The sequence below is a fragment of the Calidris pugnax genome, unplaced genomic scaffold (genome assembly GCF_001431845.1).
Source record: "Calidris pugnax isolate Ruff unplaced genomic scaffold, ASM143184v1 scaffold14, whole genome shotgun sequence".
NCBI lineage: Eukaryota > Metazoa > Chordata > Aves > Charadriiformes > Scolopacidae > Calidris > Calidris pugnax.
This window is the reverse complement of record NW_015090793.1, coordinates 14359178-14379685: the sequence shown is the minus strand read 5'-3', so window position 1 is coordinate 14379685 and position 20508 is coordinate 14359178. Positions and strand designations below refer to the sequence as shown.

At 47.1% G+C, this 20508-nt stretch overlaps 1 protein-coding gene across 10 annotated transcripts in view; it reads right to left on the bottom strand.

Moving 5' to 3' along the window:
- Positions 1 to 1443: 1443 nt before the first annotated feature.
- EXOC6B (exocyst complex component 6B) overlaps positions 1444 to 20508 on the bottom strand; it is a 311137-nt gene continuing 292072 nt past the window's right edge. For 6 of the 10 annotated variants that reach the window (XM_014936006.1, XM_014936008.1, XM_014936012.1 and 3 more), the window contains 3 exons: positions 11966 to 12078; positions 10097 to 10108; positions 1444 to 7189 (listed from right to left, as the gene is read on the bottom strand). In XM_014936006.1, coding sequence (XP_014791492.1) covers positions 7063 to 7189; positions 10097 to 10108; positions 11966 to 12078 — 252 coding nt within the window. In that variant the 3' untranslated portion in view covers positions 1444 to 7062. The remainder of the gene's footprint in view (positions 7190 to 10096; positions 10109 to 11965; positions 12079 to 20508) is intronic. The other 4 variants (XM_014936007.1, XM_014936009.1, XM_014936014.1 and 1 more) reach the window with 2 other exon arrangements.

The following is a 20508-nucleotide window of genomic DNA, read 5'->3' as shown; positions in this document are numbered from 1 at the left end:
CATGGAGCTGCCATGTGGGAGCAGACATCAGGCTGATCTGTGGTGCTGCACCAGCCACTGGTCCTGGTCCAGTTAGGTTTCCCCAACATCCAAGGTGAGCTGGCTGGGCCTGGAGGGCTTCATGCATTTTTGGGGTCCCACCTGCACCTGCTATCAGAGATGGCACTTTCCCTTTTGATCATAATTGCCATTACCCAATTGCCAGCAACCAAGAATATTCTGAGGTGGACGGATTAAATTTTGGAGGTTTCCATCCTCCTTTTGCCCTCTTCTGCCCCATGTGCACATGCAAACGCCCCTTGCAGAGGTCTAGTTAGAAAAAAGCACCAGGCAGCAGTTTTCCTCCCCATTGCACCAAATTGACATGTGGGACTCTCTGCCCCAGGACGTGATGGAAAGCAAAAGGGCTTAACAAAAGGGTTTAGAGGAATTCATGGAATACAATCCATCCAGGATCCTTTTACACAGCTGCTGCTTTCCAGAAGGGAGTCCCCCAGCCCATGAACATTCCCTAAATCCTTTACTCCTACACACTGAACCACATCATCTGCCTGAATCCTTCCACCGAACTTCTCCATCACCCCTACCAAAGGGGCAGGACCCCCAAGTCCCCCCCGGCCCGGCATGCTCAGCATCACCCGGCCCCATGGAGATGTCCCAGTGCTGTGCCTCTGTTTAGGATTACATGCTGAGACATCCCAGTTAGCCAGTTTTTAATTAGCATGTGTCATGTTGATTTTATATTGTTTTAATTTCCTAATCAACATGCCAAGTGGTACCAAGTCAAGCATCCTACAGAAACCAAAGTCTACTGCACGTTCAGTGCCAGGGCTGGGAGTATTTGGGGAATCCAATATCCTAACGCAGTTAGGGCCAGAAAAAAAAAAAAAAAAAAAAAAGGCTAATATAATCATCAAATTGCAAAGGATGAGAAATACCATGAAAGAAAATATGCAATGTGAGCAGGCAAAAAGATTTCCCATAGAAAGCTAATGCAACCCCCCCTCTCTGCCTCGATGAACTGCCTATTATCTCTGCTCTGCCCTCCAAAACCTTAATTCCTACTTGGGATTACTTTCCCCATCTGCAAACCTAGATGTAATCAATGAGGGCAAGGCAGCTACTTCTTCAGCTTCAGGCTTGGGTTTAATCATGCTTGTTTATGGTAGAAACCAATTAAAATTGCCTCCAAATTAGGCAAGACTTGGCTTTAGCTCACAGCATGGCAATACAACCCGGGGTGTGGGAGCCAGTGCTTGTTAAGGGGTTGTCTCCCCATGGGACAATCCGTAAATCCAGGTGTTTCAGCAGCAAAGCTTTTCTGTTTGTACCAAAGGGATGTTGAATTTTGTATTTTATGGGATTTAGGACTTTTTTCTGGTGAGGTGAAGGCAGAGTCAGTGCTTTTGCAGCGATGCACACAGCCACAGCGAGAACAGGCACTTATTTAAACAGTTATATGCTGTATTGTTTAATAGAAGTTACAATAGGATAAATGTACAGTTGAAATCAACATGCTAATTTCTAACGCAATTTAACCTGTAAACCATGCAGTCCATTTTTTAATTAGTCCATCTCTTTTTTTTTCTTTTTATCAGTAGCTCTGCTAGTGAGTTTTAAGGAAAAAAAAAAAGTTCCCTTTAAAGTTAAACCTAATTTACTAAATTTTCCCCTTATTGTGCAACGACTTGTGCAAAAAAAGCTGTTTTCACCACATTAGTTTACAAAATCACGTCCTTCTGACCCCCCAGAAAAATGAGAAAAGGCAACACAAGCAGCCAGTGGACAGGGAGGGATGAGGGCGCGGGTGTGTTTTCATGTCAAAATAAATTTAGAGGGATGAGCCAAGGCAGAAAACAACTCGGTGCGGACTGGATCCCAGAAGCACGATGCTGAGTCGCCTGCGGAGGTTTTGGGGTGCTGCCCCCAGGCAGGAGGAGCTGCAGGTGGGATGGATACTCACTCCAGCCAAAGCTCCCCCAGCTCAGCCCTGAGCACCCAGCGTGGCCCTGGGTCCAAAAGAGGGGCTTCAAAAAGACCAGAGCAGCAGCATCTTTGGAGGTGAAGCAAATCAACCAGTCCTCAGGTCACAGCCTGAGCACCCCTTCTCCACCCACTGTTTTTGGGGTGAATCCTCCCCAGACCACGATATATTTGGGTCGCTTCCCTCAAACTCACAACTTTCCCTGTTGACAGCAGAGAAGGGCCCATCTTGAAGTTATTTGTGATGAGATTTATTTGCATTTGTGTTCCCTTCAAGCTCCCCAGCTGTGTGATAAACACACGAGTCACACTGAGGGTGGGACGGACACACAGGGTCTCTGGGCACCACAAAGCCACAGCAAATGACACACAGAGACCCCAGCAGCCCTGCAGCATTCCGGGATGGGACATGCATACAGCCAGGGCGTGGGAGGGTGGTCTGATGCTCCAAACTACTTGCTACTTCAAAAAAAGCAGCAAACCTAACCCAGAATTAAAGAGAAAAGCCAAACGGAGGTGTGGTAGAGAGGCAGGAAACAACCAAGGCCAAAGATGTCTCTCCCTGGGCTTTGAAAGGATGCTGGAGAGACACCTACTGCAAACTTCCCTCACCTGCCACTTCCCATCATCGCTAGCTTGGCAGGGGGGAAAGATTTTGCCCTAAAACCAACTTCAGCGCAGGAAGCGCCGACAGCAGCCAAAGCCACCAGTGTGGCCCCAGCTCCATCTCAACCTCTGCTTTCCACACTGCCTCCCAGCATCTTGCAAACAGTTTGGAGCCAGTGTGCAAACACCCACGCCTTCTGCCCAAACACCCATTTTCACAGCGGCACAAAAGCAGTCAATTTTTAAGAAAACAAAACCGAATCAGGCCCTTGAATAAAGCACCAGCCAGCTTCTCCCCCCCACATCGGAGCCTGGAGTTGCAGTTGGATGTAGAACAAAGTGCAAAATTGCTAAGAGCATCTGACTTGAACTCCAGCCCTAGGAATAAAATAAAAAAAAAAACCAACCAAAAACAAAAAACCAAAACGCCATAAAAAAAATCTCCTCTTCTCTCTCACAGACACGCACACATGCTGATGTCTAACAGAGGCAATCTCCCTCCCGCATAGGTATGGTTTGGGCTGCAAGTTAGCACTTTAAAGACCTTACATAAAATTATCCCCAACCTCTGCCTGTACAGCCCCTGAAGATTATAAAGAAGATAAGATGTGCAAATGGTTCTCAGAAAGCCAAACTTGTCTTTTCTGTTAATATTTTTCTTCCCCATTGGTGCTGAAATATGTTTGCTGGGTGGGGGAAGAGGCGGGGGGGGAAACCCAGTCTTTTCTATAGTCAGTGCTTAAAAAAAAAAAAAAGGTGGATTCAATGTATGTACATGGAGGAGTTAATAACATTATTTGTTTTGGGGGTTGCAAATCTTTGATTACAGCAGTGGGTTCTGCCCCTGTTTCCCACTGCTTATAAATTTATAGCAACAACCTTTCCCTCATAAGCAATACCATCCGTATCGGAGGATACCAATCATTAGTAAGAGATTTAGAGGGGATTTTAAATGTCTTCCAGGGCTTTTTAAGCAATCTGTTTAAAAGATTAATTTTATTTTGAAGGGATGGAACTGCATCTCTTGGAACAAAAAGTTAATTAAGACCAGAGCACCAAAATACCATTTTTCATCCTGGTCTGTGACTTGCGGTTAGGCGCTTGACCTCCTGAAATCAGAAACGCGCTGCATCTCTCCCTTGGCCGAGCTTGACTTTCCCAGCAGCAAGTCCTGAGTGCCAGAAGCCAGTTCGCAGGATCCCCATCCCGACCTCTCCGAGCAGAGCTTAAAGGAGCAAGGAAATCCATCCCGGGAAGGCACGGCAATGCCGTGTCACTCCTCTGTTTACCAAAGCTCAGTAGAGAGGGGAAAGAGAGCCCAGATGTGGGATGGGGAAGGCTGGGAGCTGTCTGGAGCATCTGAAACAAGGTCTTGCCCAGCAGCTTTGGGAATTTTTTGAGGGTACATCTCACACAATGCAATACAGGGGTCACCCCTTGGGGGAAAAAAAAAATGGATTTTCAAGGTGGTGGCAGATGTTTCTTTTCACTTTCACCAACAGCAGCTCAAAGCCTCTTCCCCATTTCTTGGGGACCGGAGGTGGTGCTGCCCTGCAGTGCCTGCTCCTTCTCCCTTCATCCTGCCCCTGGCACAGAGGGGCTGCAAAGAGGCTGCACAATCCCGGCTGCAAAGCGCCGCCTCGCCGGGCAGCACAGCCAGCGGCTGACAAAAGCGACTAAAAATTGTGTTGGACAGTCTATCCTCCCACTAATAAAAACTGGAAATGCCAGCAAGCCTTATTTGTCATGCTTGCTGATGCTCAGTGATGCTGTTGCCAGCATCTGTAGCAGCTTGATTCTGAAGGATTTTAAAGTGCTTGTTACTATTTAATGGCCCTTAACTGAAGTGCCCTGTGGATTGAAGCTTCCCCTGTTACTGCTACCATGGGGTACTTGGGCTTTTTGTTTCGATCTCCATCCTCTGGGTAGGAGTTCAGGTCTGATGCTAGAACCAGATGATCCCACCTGCTTTTGCAACCCCCTTCACACTCTGTCTCCATGGTGGCACTGCCGAGGGATGGGGAGGAGGAATAAAGTGCCCCCTGGTCCAGCCACTCCTGGGACATGTCTTGGTGGGAGGGTTGAGGGCTCTCCTATCACTGCCGGGACCATAAGGACCAGTTTGCTTCCTTTCCCCAGCAATTCAGTGAGGAAGAGTTTCCTATGGGAGTCCGGCAAGCCAGGCAGTTTTTCCTTCTTGGTTGTGCAGGATTTGGGATACCAAGATTGAGCTGGGAATCCCCTGGGGCTCACAGAGGACTGACTCCCTCAGGCTGGTTGACACTCAGGTCCAGCATTTTGGAAAGCAGGAAAGCGGCTGCCAGCAGGGACTGGACCAAGTTCATTTTCATTTGTCCCTCTGAAAGCCTTTGCTGGGTTGTATGTAGATGTATCTAGGAAGATGATCCCTTTCTGGCCATCCTAACACCAACTTTCATTCAGCTGCTTCTTTTTTCCTCCATCCTTCTTACAGGTACTTCAAAGAGGCATTAAGACAAAAAGTAACCTCTGATCCCCCCGCCAAAAACAAGGAACCATAAAGCCAAGTTTGGCTCTTCCCTCCTAATAATGAATATAATCCACTGGTCCTTGTGGCTGGAGACTGCTGGGACAAGATGACAGCCCCAGAAAGTCATTGCTGACAATGAGCCTATTTACTTTCAGGGTTAATTAACACGTACCCTTATCAAAAAGAAAACAAACAAAAAAGTATTGCTGAGGAACAAGGAGGGAAGATAAAGCACCATCCTCTTCATGCATCCAGAGCTTGAGTGTCAGAAGAGCTCCTCAGGCAAGAAATACAAAGCAAAAAGTGCATGTGGTCAGAGAGCAGAGGGACTGAACGCATCAGGAAAGTGCTGCTACCCTTCTGCAAATGCCATTTTGAACAAGTCCTGCCCCTCCATAGCTCTGGGATTTTGAGCCGAGGGAGGGGAAGGAGAAGGAACCTCGCTCTGCAGGTCAGCAAAACACCTCTCTGCTTCCAGAAGTGGCTGGAGAGCTGAACACCCACTGCCTTCAAACAAGGGTAGGAAACGGGCACAACTCATGTCCCTGCTGAAGCGGCACTGCCAGGGCCGTGACATACACTAGAAAGATTTAAATTCCCTTTAACATCAGTGCTGGGAGGTTGGGGAACCAGCTGGATAAGCCTTCACCTGTAGTAATTAGAGTCGAAAGGGTAATGAGAAGATAAGGGTGAAAGTCCCCTCTCTCTGTAACCTGAATGCTGGGGTTAAAGTCCTGATGGTAGAGTTACTGTCCTCCTCAAAGCTGTCTTGATTTGAGCAGAGGATGTTTGGGCACATCCAGAACAGAGAGGGGAATCTTGTCTGTAGGCACTTCTGAGCTGGGGGCTGCTGAGCGATGCTGCTCTATGGGGCATCTCCCACTGCCTCTACTTTGGGGACTTCCAGGAGGTTCCCACTTGGCATCCTGGTCAGCGGTGAGTTTGCAGGGCTGCTCCTCGCACAGCTCAAGCCAGAGTGCTCCCAGGAAGCAGAGGGACTTTACCCCGTCACACTGTATCAGGAGGAGAGGGAAGACGGGACACCAGCATGGAAAAGAGGTGCAAGGAGAGGAAAAACACCTGAACAGAGTGTCCTGGATACTGGGAGAGCCCAGGTCTGCCCTTGCACCATCCCTGCTGAGCATCCCTCCTCCCCTGCTATCCCACCAGGCTGGATGCAAGCAGCAGTGTCCCAGTACCCAGCACTGCAGGACACCCTCACAGGTTACCTTCTGGTTCTCCCTTTCCAAATCTAATCAACGAGGCAGCTCCTGAAGCCCTTCTACATTCAGTGCAGGTTCCAAAAGACACCAGCAGGTCCTAGAAGTGGAGCTCAGCGGGTGGCAACACTGACTACAGATGCACGGGAAAAGGGCTGCAGCTCCAGTGATCTGCAGCCTAAGGTGGGAATCAGCCCTTACAGGAAAAAGAGGAGAAAAGTTGGGAAATCAGTTTGCCTCTTTTGCTACCTAATTCCAATATGCAAGTTGGTAAGACAAGCTAACGGGTGACCCTCTTTCTAAGCGTGTGCTCCTTTTACCGGAGCCCATGAGAAGAACCCGAAACCATGACTCCTCCCTGTATTTTTTGTTTTCATTTGTTCTGCAACTGAATAAGTTAACAAAAGGGAGTCAGACCCATTCTTTCAATTTGGCTTATAAAAAAAAAAAAAAAAAAGTCTGGGTGTGAACTTCTCTCTCAGGCTTCAGGATTTACCGTCACTTCATAAACCCCTGAAAATAGGAGTTTATAATAGGAGACTCCTGACACCACCCTCACAAGGAGTGCCACCTATCTTCCCGGGATTGTTTAACAAGGAACGTTTTGTTATCAGGGTAGGTTTCATGAATACTATACAGGTGAATAAAAAAATACATATATTCTCTTTGAACAAGAATCCCAAGTCCAGGCATGTGGAAGGCTGTGGCGCAGGGACTGGCGTAAGCAGGAGGTCCTCGAGTCCCTCACGAGTGATGGCTGTTGATCAGGCTGCGGAGCTGCTTGGCCACGGTGTCGATCAGCTTCTGTTTGTCCCTCTCGTTTTTCCGAAACTGGGCAAAAACGTTGTTTTTTCTGCTCGTGTCTCTCATCCTGCGCAGAGCAGAAACAGGTTATGGCACAGGTACCGCTGCTCTACGTTGCAACCAAGCCCCACAAAGGAACTGCATGGAAAATGCCCCTACTCAGGCTCTGATAGAGAGAGCAGGTGACTGCACCTAAAGGCTCTGTCCCAATTTTTATCACGTATTTGTGTAAAGACAGGCATACCAAACCACATGCAGGCTTCACACAGTTTACATTTTTTGCTTTAAACCCCACAAATCCTGATCAATAAAACTGCAGGCCCTTATCTCTAATGCCAAAATGCCTGAAACCCTAAAGCCTCTCGTTCTCCCCTTCCAAACAGCTTTTACTACGTCCCCATGTTATCTCATGAAGTGGTAAATGACAAAGCTGTAATACTAGGAGGATATTGAAAAATTAGCATCAAATCCACAGTATTAAGGCTTCTTACTGAAAAGGTGCATTGCATGCGGTCAAGAGATACAGCTTTTGTGAGGATCATAAAGCTTTGGAGTTGTGAACTTGAAATATTACACAACATTATATAATATAATTTATACTAAAGGAAGGAATCCAGCACTGGTTTCCTCATCCTACAACTTCCTGAGATTTGGAATTTTTTAAAATTACATTTAATAGATAAACAAGTGCACTAGTCTCCACAAGGTGTCCAAAAAGGCAGAGACAGGAAGAGCGGGTGGTGGGACGGGACCTGAAGGAGAAGCTGGTGCAGCTCCATCTCTCTCTGCCATGCAAAGCTGGGGGTTCATGCACGCTTGCATTCGCAGATGCATTTGCGGGGGGCCGGGGGGGAGGACAGGTCTCATTGCACACTCCAAGCGTTAGCTTTACGCAGGCAGGACATGTGCTGGGAAGTGAAACCACCCCACAAGGGTCAACCCTTCAGCAGCTCCTGAAGGTATCAGTCTCAATATCCAACCTCTGGTTCTCAGCTGGCACCGCTTTTTTATATTACCACAATTTGTAAATGATTTTCTTGGTGAATCTGATCTGGCAGAGGCAGGTTGCTTTGGACGAGTCACATAAGCCTCTGTTTTCAGCTTTGGGGACTTAAATGAAGCATTAAAGTGACTGGGACGCAGCGCGGATAGTCCCTGGGAAGTTGGCACTTTATCAAACCAGGGTTTTTGAGCTAACTGAGCACAAATCAAACCTCTTGAAACTTATTTAACCGATTAAAAACCCATAAAATTCTAAGGTTTTTCATGCTTCAATCTTCCTAAAAAGAGCCAAAGGGAATCTGAAATGTTCCCAAAAACACTCAGCTTGGAACTGGAAATAAGGATAACAACTTTATCCCAAAGGCTAATTTGCTAAAGTTATAAGTGCCCAAAGACACAGGATTACAATTGAGCTGCTTTCCCAACAGTAACAAGATAGCTTGGAGCACTTCTATTCAGCAAAATAAGTATTATTTTTTTTTCTTTCTGTATTTTTTTTAACTAAAGCAGGTTGCCAGCTGCTCCACCGCAAGAACCAGGGAGCGATCGCACCGACGGGAAGTGGTGTTTTTGAGTCGCACAAGTCAGAGGTGTCCCAGTATCATGAATTTTGAAAATAACCATCCTCCCATGGGACACCTCCAGCAGCCCTGTATGGCTCCAGCAGGTCTCAAAGCACTTTACCAAGAGGGCTGAGAGCTCTGTTTCTATTTCACAGGCTATGTAGGGCCATCAGAGGTGATGAAAGTAAACCTGTACCGTCAGAAACCTCCACCCAGCACTGTACCCGTCACAATCCATCACTGTCTGCTGCAGTTACCTCCAGGGAACACATGGGGAATTTATAGCAGAGCATCCTCTGCCCTAAGAGCCTGCCCATCCTGGGCATCTTCAGAGCCATCTCCAATCCTGTGGGACCTCCTTCAGGTCCATGAACTGTTTTTGAAGTAAGGCATGTTGTATGCAAGAAAACCTTTGCATGTGTTTGAACAATTAGAAAAGAGTTGCATGGATAAAGCTACTGGATTGGGATGAAAAAGCATTACAGTCATAGTACTGATCCCACAACATGGGATCCACCTACACATCACGCAGGTGGATCTGTTTAACTGGGGACGAGTGCCTGGGAGGGACACTGCTGGTACCTCCAGACATCACGTGAAGGCAGAGGCACTAAGCTATTAAGTATTATTAATGAATTAAGTTTCCTACAGGAAACTGTATTATTAAGTATTATTAATGAATTAAGTTTCCTACAGGACACAAAATCCTGCAGAATTTGGGCTGTGCTGTACCAGGGACCAGGCAGCATCGGGAACAGCTACATCCTTGGGAGAGGCTGAGCTTGCAGATCTGTTCGAGGAGACCACGCTGGCTCTGGTCCTGCCATCAGAGCCCTGCAGACGGACACTGAGCTGACACAATGTGGTCAAAGGCACTCAGGCGATGCTGAATGCCGTCCTGTTCCTTTGCTAGCATTTGGCTATAGGAACCACATAGTCCCTGGTCAAGTGGTGCATCTATACACCAAGAATATCAACTTTGGAAGAAGGAAGAAATGCTTTTGAGTGGCTCAGAAGCTCTTTGGAGGATCGATACTTTTATTCCTTGAAGCATGTGCCTGCAGAGCCCTGGGACAACCAACCCTGGTTTTGTAATGTGGTCCCTGTGTGTTAGAGCAAGAATTAAAAGTAAGAGGAAGGGAAAGAGAGAGCTCAGCACTGTCCCCACCCCTGTCAACAAACACCACCTTCAACAGAGCCAAGCTTTGTTTAAATTAATCTATAAGAAAAAAAAGCAACAGAGTAAAAGCTCCTCTTTTAGCTCTAATTAGTGCATTTGAGACGATAAAGTTACCGTAGGGAACCGTTTCAAAGACAGCTTGCATTTAGATCATTTAGTGCTCCATTTAAATTAAACAATAAAGTCACTGCAAGGTGAGGGTAAAAGCCCAAGCAAGCAGCATACTTACACTCGTGATATCCTATGAGAGATGTGTGATTAGGAAAAGAGATAATGATGAAAACAGGTTACAAAACGAACCAGAGGATCAGAATTTCACGTCGCTTTGTCGGCAAAGCTTGGCTGCCTACGGAGAGGGATGGGGAGGTGGGCTTGGAGTGCAGAGGGGAGTGGACATGCCTGAAGCTATGGCCAGGTCAGTGCAGAGTCTCAGGGGAGCTGGAGCTGGTGGATGGCACACAGAGACTCCCCAAAGGGCCTGAAGCCTGAGTGGGGATAGGGCAGAGCCCACTGGAGCATGCAGGCAATGCCACGCTCATGATGACACTCAGGCAATGCCATGCAGGCAATGCCATGGCATGAGGATGTGCAAGATGCAAGTGCCGACCTGATGACTCCACCTGGGCTGCCTCTGGAAAGCAAGCTGGATATGTGAAGATTGCTCTTCAAATGAGATCCTTTTTAGGGAGAAGGCTGGCAGGCCAAGCTGGGACTTGTGGCTTTTTAATACCACCACTGAGCACGGACGCTGTGCGCTCAAGTACCAGCTGAGGAAAATGGAGCTGCCCTCCTGCTGTCAGATCCCAGATCACTGCCTGCCCCCAGTCCCCTGGTTCCTCCAGCTGCTTCATGTCCAGGCTCTCAGCTTTTTGATAGCTCTTTATTTTACCATTTTATTGGTAGCTCTGAATGTACCTCACACTTTTGCATCACAGATGTTTGGTTGCGAATACTTTGTGGGTAGCATAAGCTATTACAAAGTACATATAAATATGTAGACAAAAGCAATGCTATAATGTATAAAAGTGCTTTACACACAGCAACTACCTAAGTTTAGTCCCTGTGTACTGTACTGATAACATTTGGATGTCATGAGTTGCTGTGAAATTAGCTATTCTCCTCTGCACTTACGTGGACCACAGATTGCAACTCCAAAGCTCAGCAGTACATCAAGGTCAGTCTTCTAAATGTTTAGCCCCAACTCTAAACTAGTCAGCTCCTCCTCTGATGGCAGTAAAGGGGCAGGAGTGCGGCTGATCCTCAAGGTGAGAGCCTGGAGGTCTACCAGAGAAAGGGTCACCCGGGCCACCTCCTACCACAGGCAGAATGGGTGACTAGTGGCACTTCTCTCCCACGTGCTAGAAGGGTTACAAGCAAAGCAAATCCCACTCTTAGGGTCTGCAGCAAATTCATGGGCTTTCCCTCCTTACTGCTGGATTGTAGGACTAAAACAAGGTTCCTCACTATGCTTTGTGTGGGATCCCAAAGCCTTGCAGAGTCCACATGGCGCTTGCCTGGCATGTCCCAGCCAGCCCCAGGGCTTGGACGGAAGCTGCGCAAAGCATATAAACTACAGGCTTTGGAGAGGCTCAGACTCAACCTTATCAAAGAGCATGTCCTCACTAAGAGCAAGCCTTGTAGCACACAGGCACCTAAAGACGCTGTCCCTGTCCCATAGCTGGGCTTTTAGCCCTTGATCTCCTCCATGGATCCAACAGAAGGGAGATACATGTGCCTGCAGGCTAGCAGATTTTAAATACTTGTGTGGGCTTGAGATACACCTTTATAGTGGAAGTCTGTTGTAAGACAATGAAAATTCTGCTTAAGAGTGAAGCAAAAAGACAGACCCTCAGCCAAGTCAATGCATTTCGATACAAAACCTGGGATCCAGTTAACAGGATAAAATAGTATTTTTCTATCCAAGCTACCACTGTCCACCCGGGGGTGAAATCTTTGCTCACCGGACCATAAGCAGCTTCCTGCTCCCCAGGCTGCTCTGTCCGAGCGCTGTATGTGATGGAATGAGCTACTAAAACACGTGCTTGCCCAAAGTGAAATGGGGGGGAAATCTACCCTGGGTGTCCGGACCCGCACTCACTTTTCCAGCAGGATGAGGGCTGTCGTCGGGTTCACGCGAAGATACTTGCACGTGGGTTGCCCGTAATCAGCCAAATACGTTGACCAGTCCCACTGGATGAACAGATCTAAGAGCTGCAGCAGCCACCGGAAAGAAAAAACAAACGGAAATAGAAGATTTGAAAAAGCTGTCAAGAGAGCAGGTGGTTTATCTGAAAGCTGGCAAAGATCCTGGGCAGGTTGCATTTACCACAAAAAATGGTTTGTGGTCTTTATTAATTTATTTAAGATTATTCTGCTAATAGTTAATTATTTATTCATTCATATTAAATTATTAATTTATTAATATTTAATGCTATTTTATGCATGACTATATTCATTTATCCATACTACACTCCTGCCACTTTATCTCTATTTTTGGGGTGAAGTAGCAGTACAGGGGATATGAAGACTGAGACAGCCTGAGGAGGTAGGTAGAAAAGAACCCCAGTGCCCTGATGCTCTCAGCTACAGCAGGAGGACACTTTTGGGGTCAAAGTCACCACAAATATTTTCCGTTCCCAAATAACTCCCAGGCTTTGTCTGAACCATGCCACAAGTTCTTCTTATTATGCTTGCTTCATCTCTACATCTTCCAAGGCCTTTGTAAGTGTCTCTAACAGCAAGAGCTTCCCAGTGAGGTGTGTGACCCCTGCAGGAGCTCAGGGGTTTTTCTTAGGTGAACAAAACAACCGGAGAAGACTGGGAGTCCCAGGTGCTTTCCAACTGTTTGTCAGAGAAACCACTGCTGACCCCAGCAGCAGGGGAGGGAAAAAGCAGATTAATTCAGGTATCCGTGACAGTTCCTGCTCCCGATACCCAAAATTCACACCTGAAGCCCTTCACTTCTGCAAAGGACCCCCTCAGTGCCCCATTGCTCCCAGCTAATTAGGGTGAAGAAGGAGCAAACTACAGCCCAGGCATCCTAAATGCCCTCATCCACCCCACCTTTTGCACCCTTATTTTTCTTAAAACCCCAAATAGGAGCTCCCATGTCTTTTCCACACGAGGACCTCCTCAATCCTAAGAGGACTTGCCTCTCCACCCACCCAGGAGAGCACAGCTGAGGATGCAGGACGTGCAGCCTTCATATCCATCATCTAAAACAGGTTAATTAAGAGCGGCTGTGTTTTCCCCTCCAATCTTGTGCCTTGGAGAGCTGCTGTGACCGCTCTATTGCAGGACAGGCTGCCAAGTGCACGGACGTCTTCATCGCCTGCGTCTGCACGTCCCGGCGGCCACCACTGAAGCCCAGAGAAGAAGGACCATCCTGCGGCCAAGCAAGGACCATAGAGGGCTCTTTGTCCCCGCGTCTCCATGGTTTTCCTGGAGACTCCAGCACTGTTTAACAACACATCCCGCCCCGCCAAGAAGGGGATTTGGCTCCTCTGAGACCTCAAGGTACAAAACAAAAATGTGCAACAAGATTCTTTTTGACTATGTAGGTCAGGGCAAAGAAAACAAGCTGTTGGGAACAATCCCCCGGGCTGGCGGGGGGGACGGATTAGCTGGGACCTAAGAGGGCTTTTCCAGCCCGCGGTCCTGCGCGCTTTTGTACGGCAGGCCCATTGTGTTAACTACAAACCCGAGTTGAACATCATCGGCAGGAGTTTTTTCCAAAGGGCACCTTCAAGAGACAACCTTAAATATGATTTCACAGGCTCCTTTCATACAGCACAGCGGGGCCAAATCTCTTCTATCGGGTTTGCTGGCTGCTGTGGGAAGCTGCACGGTTGTACAGGCTAAATCGGATCCCCCCCAACACACCAAAGTCCTCTTGCCAGTGGCCCTGGGGGGGCTGAACGTGCCTCTGGCAAACAACGAACAAAGCAGCACGAGTTATTGCCATAGAAAGTGCATGGCTGGACCATCCAGGGGTCAGGTAGCCGTTCACGGGGAGTGGAAATAAGGCCCCAGGAGAAAGGAACAAAAAGAGAGCCAAAATAAAAAGGTGATGATTAGAAGTGGGTTAGGAGAACACAAAATGAAAAGCATTGGGAGGCGTTATAAACAGGAGGCTTAGGGAGACAGCAGAGGCTCGGGGAGCCATGCAGGAGCTCAGAGGACGGGTAAAGAAAGGGCTTGGAGAAACTTCCCCTGCATGTCCCTGAAAAAGTGTGGCTAATCCAGCATGGGGTGATTTTTAAGCAAAAGTCAGATGGATGGCCATCTAGTCATCCCTAGGGGCAATAGTTTTAAACTGAAAGCGGGTCAATTTAGACTGGACATAAGGAAGACATGTTTTACTATGAGGGTGGTGAGACACTGCACCAGGTTGCCCAGAGAAGTTGGAGATGCCCCATCACAGGAAGTATTCAAGGTCAGGCTGGATGGGGCTTTGAGCAACAATGATCAAGTGATAGCTGTCCTTGACTATTGCAGGGGATGTTGAACTAGATGATCTTTGAGGGTGCCTTCCAACCCAAACCATTTTATGATTTTTACTCTCATCCATCACACCATTAAGGTAGCTCCAGCTGCGTGCATTGCTACATGAGTACAACAGGCACATCTGAGAGAAACCCCAATGCCCCTGGGGTGTTGGTCGACAGCCAGCTGAATATGAGCTGGCAGTGTGCCCAGGTGGCCAAGAAGGCCAATAGCATCCTGGCTTGTATGAGAAATGGTGTGGCCAGCAGGACGAGGGAAGGGATCTCCCCCTGTACTCAGCACTGGTGAGGTCACACCTCGAATACTGTGTTCAGTTTTGGGCCCCTCACTACAAGAAAGACATTGAGAATCTGGAGTGTGTCCAAAGAAGAGCAACAAAGCTGGTGAAGGGTCTACAGCACAAGTCTTATGAGGAGCAGCTGAAGAAACTGGGGCTGATTAGTCTGGAGAAAAGGAGGCTGAGAGGAGACCTTATCACTCTCTCCAACCACCTGAAAAAAGGCTGTAGCAAGGTGGGGGTTAGTCTCTTTTCCCAAGTGAAAAATGATAGGACAAGGGCGAAATGGCCTCAAGTTGCGTCAGGGGAGGTTTAGATTGGGTATTAGGAAAAATTTCTTCACCAAAAGGGTTATCAAGCACTGGAACAGACTGCCCAGGGAAGTGGCTGAGTCACCATCCCTGGAGGTATTTAAAAGATGCAGCATTTAAGGATATAATTCAGTGGTGGAGTTGGCAGTGTTAGGCTTAAGGTTGGAGTCGATGATCTTAAGGGTCTTTTCCAACCTAAATGATTCTACGATTTTAAATAAACCTCATCCTAAATGCGCTCCCACCATGGGCTGGACCTTCCCCGAGGGCTGGGAGAGCCAGACTCCCCCCCGGCCGGCTCAGACAGTGACGGATGGCCTGTGTATTTTACAACTGTTTGCCCACATCCATCTTGCCGGCCAGGCGGGTCCGAGGATAGCCGGGGCCGGCACCTTTGGCCCCCGGGTGCCGCTCGGCGCGGGGCACGGCCAGCGCTTGCAGGGCTCTGCCGCGGGTCGAGCTCCGCTGCGGAGAGGTCTTGCAGGAGGAAGCCTGATGGCTCAGGGCAAGCTGTCTCGAAACGATTTATCTGTCACATAAATGTGGTTTTATTGGTTTTACTGTTTAAACTTTTCACCTCTGCTGCTAAATCTGAACGGCTGAAAAAAAAAAAAAAAAAAAAAAAAGAAAGGAAAAACCCCCCCCAGGAGAAAAGAAGAAAGAGAGAGAGAAGGAGAATCCCGGAGGCCAAGACGAAGGACAAGTCCCGAGGAATCCGAGGGGCTACAGTCTCTAGTAGGCTGGGCGGTACCAAAGCCAGCATCTCAGCTCTCACTTTTAGAAGCGGAAAAAAAAAAAAAAAAAAAAAAGAAAGGAAAGGAAAACCCCGCCTGCACATCGGAGCTGGGCCGCGGCGGGCCTGCCAGGGGAGATTCCAAATAAAATATGCAAATACCATTAATTCTTCAAACTAGAGTCTCCTTTTCAAGGCTATAAATCAAACCCGACAGCACATACACTGGGGGGAAAGGAAAAGAAGGGGAGGGGGGGCAGGAAGAAAAGAGGAGCTTTTACCGTGATGATATGAAAGTGGAATAAGCCGAGAGCACTGCAGACGTGCTGCGTGCACGGAGCAGGCTGTCAACTTGCAGCTTCCTGGGGCACCAAAAGCATCTCTGCTGCAAGAGCGGGGAGAGGTTCACGTATATACTTATAAAAATGAAGAAATGGAGAATGGCTTGAGTATGCCTCCAAAAGAAAGGTACTGAAAAAAATAAATAGTTTTTATACACATATATGAGCTCTTACTCAAATGGCGATTCAAGAGAGGGCAACCCTGGAAAGAAAGAATTAAACTGGCAACCAGTTCCCAGCCCTGCCCCAGGCTCCCGTTGGCAGGGGCCAAGAAGCGCTTTCTCCATATTTCCTTGAGTCCCACCTCAAAAAACACTTTCTTTTCATTCCTCTTCTACTATCACCATCTCAAACTCTTAATAAATGTTATTTTTTTTCAAAGCAAAGGCATGTTTTTACAGCTCTCACATCAGGTACAGGGAAAAGATGGTTACAACTTAATTGCATGCTGGTGGCAAAGGAATGGGGACATCACAGTGACTTTGCAAGCTTCTCCCTCCAAATGCAAAGCAAAGTGGGACAGTGTGTTCTGTCTGACATGAAATGATATAAATCTGGATAAAATTCTTTCAGCCAAGCCAGAAATAATGTAATGTGAATCCAAACTGATTCAAAACACAGTTTGCAAGCTCTTCCAGCGCCTCTGGAACAAGATCGAAGAAAGCACCAGCGTTTGCACAGCATCATGGTGAGCTCAGTACCAGCCTGGGAGGTGATGCATGGTGGCCAGCAATAAAGAAGATGGCGGGAAAGAGAGACACATGTTTTCTAAGATGAAAATAAACCCACATAAAAGCCCCTTGTTCTATGCCAGAGAAGTCAGGATGATGTTGCAGGGATAACTCTAGACAAGGGATCCTCTAGGCCCCAAGGACCTCTCCTCCCTTCCTCAAGCCTAAGAGATGAAGGGCAAGGACAGATGAAAATTCCTTAATTTCCCACTTCATGCAAAGTTTGGCTCTTCTTTTTTTCTCTTTTCCATCTTCTGAACTGATGCAGTGACACTCTGAGCACCCACGAACAGGGATCTGCACCCAAACTCTTTGACCTGAAGGAAACTTGAGACACACCAAACATTCTAGGCTTACAGACAAGTCTACTAGAGGAGTGTGATGATCCCATGTTAGCAAAAGGAAGAGCTTCCAGGTCAGAACTGCCGTGACACCAGACACTATGTTATGTCCACTGGACAAGGAAGCAGAACTTGTTCAAATTAAAAGTGCAGAGCAATTGTCCAAACCCCAAGCTGCTCCAAGACACGAGAACAGCCTGCAGTCCAGCCAGAAATGGAAACCACATCTTTCTGCCCCCCAGCAAGCAAACCTTTTACTTTTTTCAGTCCCTGCTGAAGGGATTCGGTTGCATAAGAAGCACGTGTCTTGGTTCTGTTAAAGTCAAAAGAGCCATCATCACCTACACTTGTGTCAGTGTCTTTCCTTGCGCCCCAACCCTTTTGCTTTTTAATACCCCAACTTTGCAGAACTGAAATCACACATGAATTATCAGTATTTATAAAAGAGCCCTCACCAAATGCAATCTGGCACAGGGGCCTCATGGCTATGCAGTAACTGAATGGTGAAAGCAGAAACAACCCCACCCTGAAGACTAACTCACTTTATTTCAAGGTCTAGGTCATTTCCTGGAGAGGTGAATGCTCAGGGGAACTCTCGTCAGGACAGGGTGCCAGATCATCTCATCTAGGCTTCCTTTCCCACAAAAGGCTGGTCCAGATGATCTTTCAAGTTCCCTTCTAACATGGGCTGTTCTATAGTTCTGTGATTCTATCCCAGAAACAAACATTCCTTCCCCTCTTACCCACCACGGTATTTACATGCAGTGACAAAAGAGAGCATCAAGATGGCTTGAAAAGGACTTTCCTCTGTCAACACCATTACAGTATCAGCAGATCCACTAGGAATGAGATGTTGCAAGGGCTGGTGAGAAACATCCCATAAAGAACTAAGCCTTCCCTTTGATAAAAGGCCAAATTAAGGAATACTTGTGTCCCTGCGGCTGTTAATTACCCTTTTAATTCTTTTTTCCTCCAACCACAGCAGGAGACAGACCCTTCTCTGCTGGGAGTTGTTGACTTTCCATGGTGCTCAGGGACCTGACACGTTGGAGCTGACCATAGCCAGGCTGTGAGGTGTTACTGCCTGACATGCCTTCTGCAAAGCACCAACTGCTATTAAAAAACCCCCAAAGAAACACCATCAGCACGCTCACACACACACTGAAGGATGAAAAGGGAAAGACAACTCAGGACCATTAACTGGCAAATCTTGCAACCTGTTTCAACAAATTTAAACACAATTATCGCAGATTTCTCACATCCAACCGAACTAAGGGAATTAGAGTTAACTTGCTGCTTCTCAAAGCAGGAGACAGCCAGGTGTCTGGAGGAGCCTGGCCTAGGTCTAGGTGATGCCAACAGAGGGTGCATGAGATCCTCCTTGTGGTGGGTTTTGGTGGAGGTTCAGATCAACACTGAAGGGACAGGGTTACAGTCAGGCTTTCATGATGAGCTTTACATCCCCTGGATGCCAGGATGCAGAGAAGTTTTAATTAAGTTGGGTTTGGGGGTTTCCCAGATGGAGGCAGCACTCCTGCCCTGAAATCTGCTATGGTCATGTTCATGAGCAACTGCTCTTGCTTTCTGAGGGCAGGAAGAGGGAATATTTTCAGAATCAAGCTAAACCCAACTCTACAAAGCTCTAATATCCCTCCTTATCCTTATAACCTCTAAGTTAGATGCTCCTCTTCCTCAGTTTTTGTTGTAGGCAGCACACAGAATGACCAGCCAGCCTTTGACCTGACACCTTCTACAAACCAGCCATGCTTCAGTTTGCAAGAGATCACATCATTAGCTTACAAACCTACCAAGATCTTGTCTATAAATAGCTCATTTCACTGATTTAACATCACCGCTCCTTTGATAAAGGTGACAACAAGAGGCTCAGAGGAAGGCAGAACTTTGATCTTACCATTATCCCACCCAAACGCGCCTGTACAAAGGGACAAGACAATTCCAGTGGGACCAGAAAACACCCAGGTAAGACCTGGCCCTGCTGTGTACCTCCATAAAAGCACAAGAAACTACTGAATCCCAACCAGTGCCAACTCCCAGCTTGACCAGCCTAAGCTTGCCCACAACCCATCCCCACCACTGGTTGAGCAGCCCCTACCGCCAGCCAGCGGGTAACTGTTATGCAGCACAAAAGCCCAAAGAGTTTCCAACATCAGCAGCCACAGACAAGTACATTCAAAATAATTTATCTTGGTGAGGTTTCAATTATGCCTCGTGGGAAAGTAATACTGAAAGAGAAAGAAATACTCTAACCCATGGGGAGACGTGGGTTTGGACAATAGTATTACTAAGAAGAAAAGGCACCAGGAATTGGAACATGATGTTTGTTCGTTTACTTGTGAAAGACACAGAGGGTAAAATCATGGCCTAAATGAAATCAGGAGCAGATTTGTCACCCATTTCACTGGAAACTAAGATTTTCTCTATGTATTGAGTGTACCTTGCATGAAGGGGTGGATAGCACCTGCAGCAACCTGATGTTGCACCAGCCAAAGCGATGCACAAGCCAAGGGATCAATGCACATGGAGCTCATGGAAGGTGAGCTTACCAGACCTGCCAGCAAGAGAGAGATGGACTTCTAGGAGTTACTGTAGATCAGAGTGCTATCTAGCCTGCTTTGACCTCTCTGTAATGCACAATAACTCTATGCTCAAGTGACCCCTCCATGTCTCCTGGGCAAATGTCCCACCTGGGGCTGTCCTTCCTCATAAGTGCTCATGCTGGAGGAAGGAGAATTGATTCCAACTTCCTCATCTCATATTTTAACTGGATTGATTTTGAACATTAAAGTAGCAATTTCATCCTCTTTCCCTCCCCCCCCTCCTGTTTACTTATATCTGCAAAAGTGAAACAGTTCCTGGAAAAAACATGAGAAGAATCTAGAAAGATTTATGGCAGATGGGCCAGTATGTAACACAGAAAGGTTTGAGACCAACAAAGTCCTAATCTGTCCAGTCTGGATTATTGTCAGATTCATATTATTGCCTGCTTATAGGTTTTTGTATTTCTTACATTGCATTTCCAGGGGAATGTCTCCAGAAAGCTTTTTGCCTGCACTGTATGCACAGAAAATTATTCTGGTTTTCCATCTGCAAATGTTCTTCGTTTATTAGGAGGAAAACCTCTGGCTTTCCACCTTCTTTGAAGTAATGCTGTAATTACACAGGTTGACTTTTCTACCAATTCAGAAGATATTTATTCCCGGGGTCTCATTAAAATCTTAATAAACACTATTTTACCCAAAAAATGTTGTGTTTCTGATTGTAGGTCACTTCTGCACTTATGGCAAAAAAACTCCCTTTTGGGTTAAATATGGTTTTGAGGAATCCACCTTCTCCTCCCAGCCTGCGACAAGAAACCACATGAAGGAGCCACAAAAGGTTGT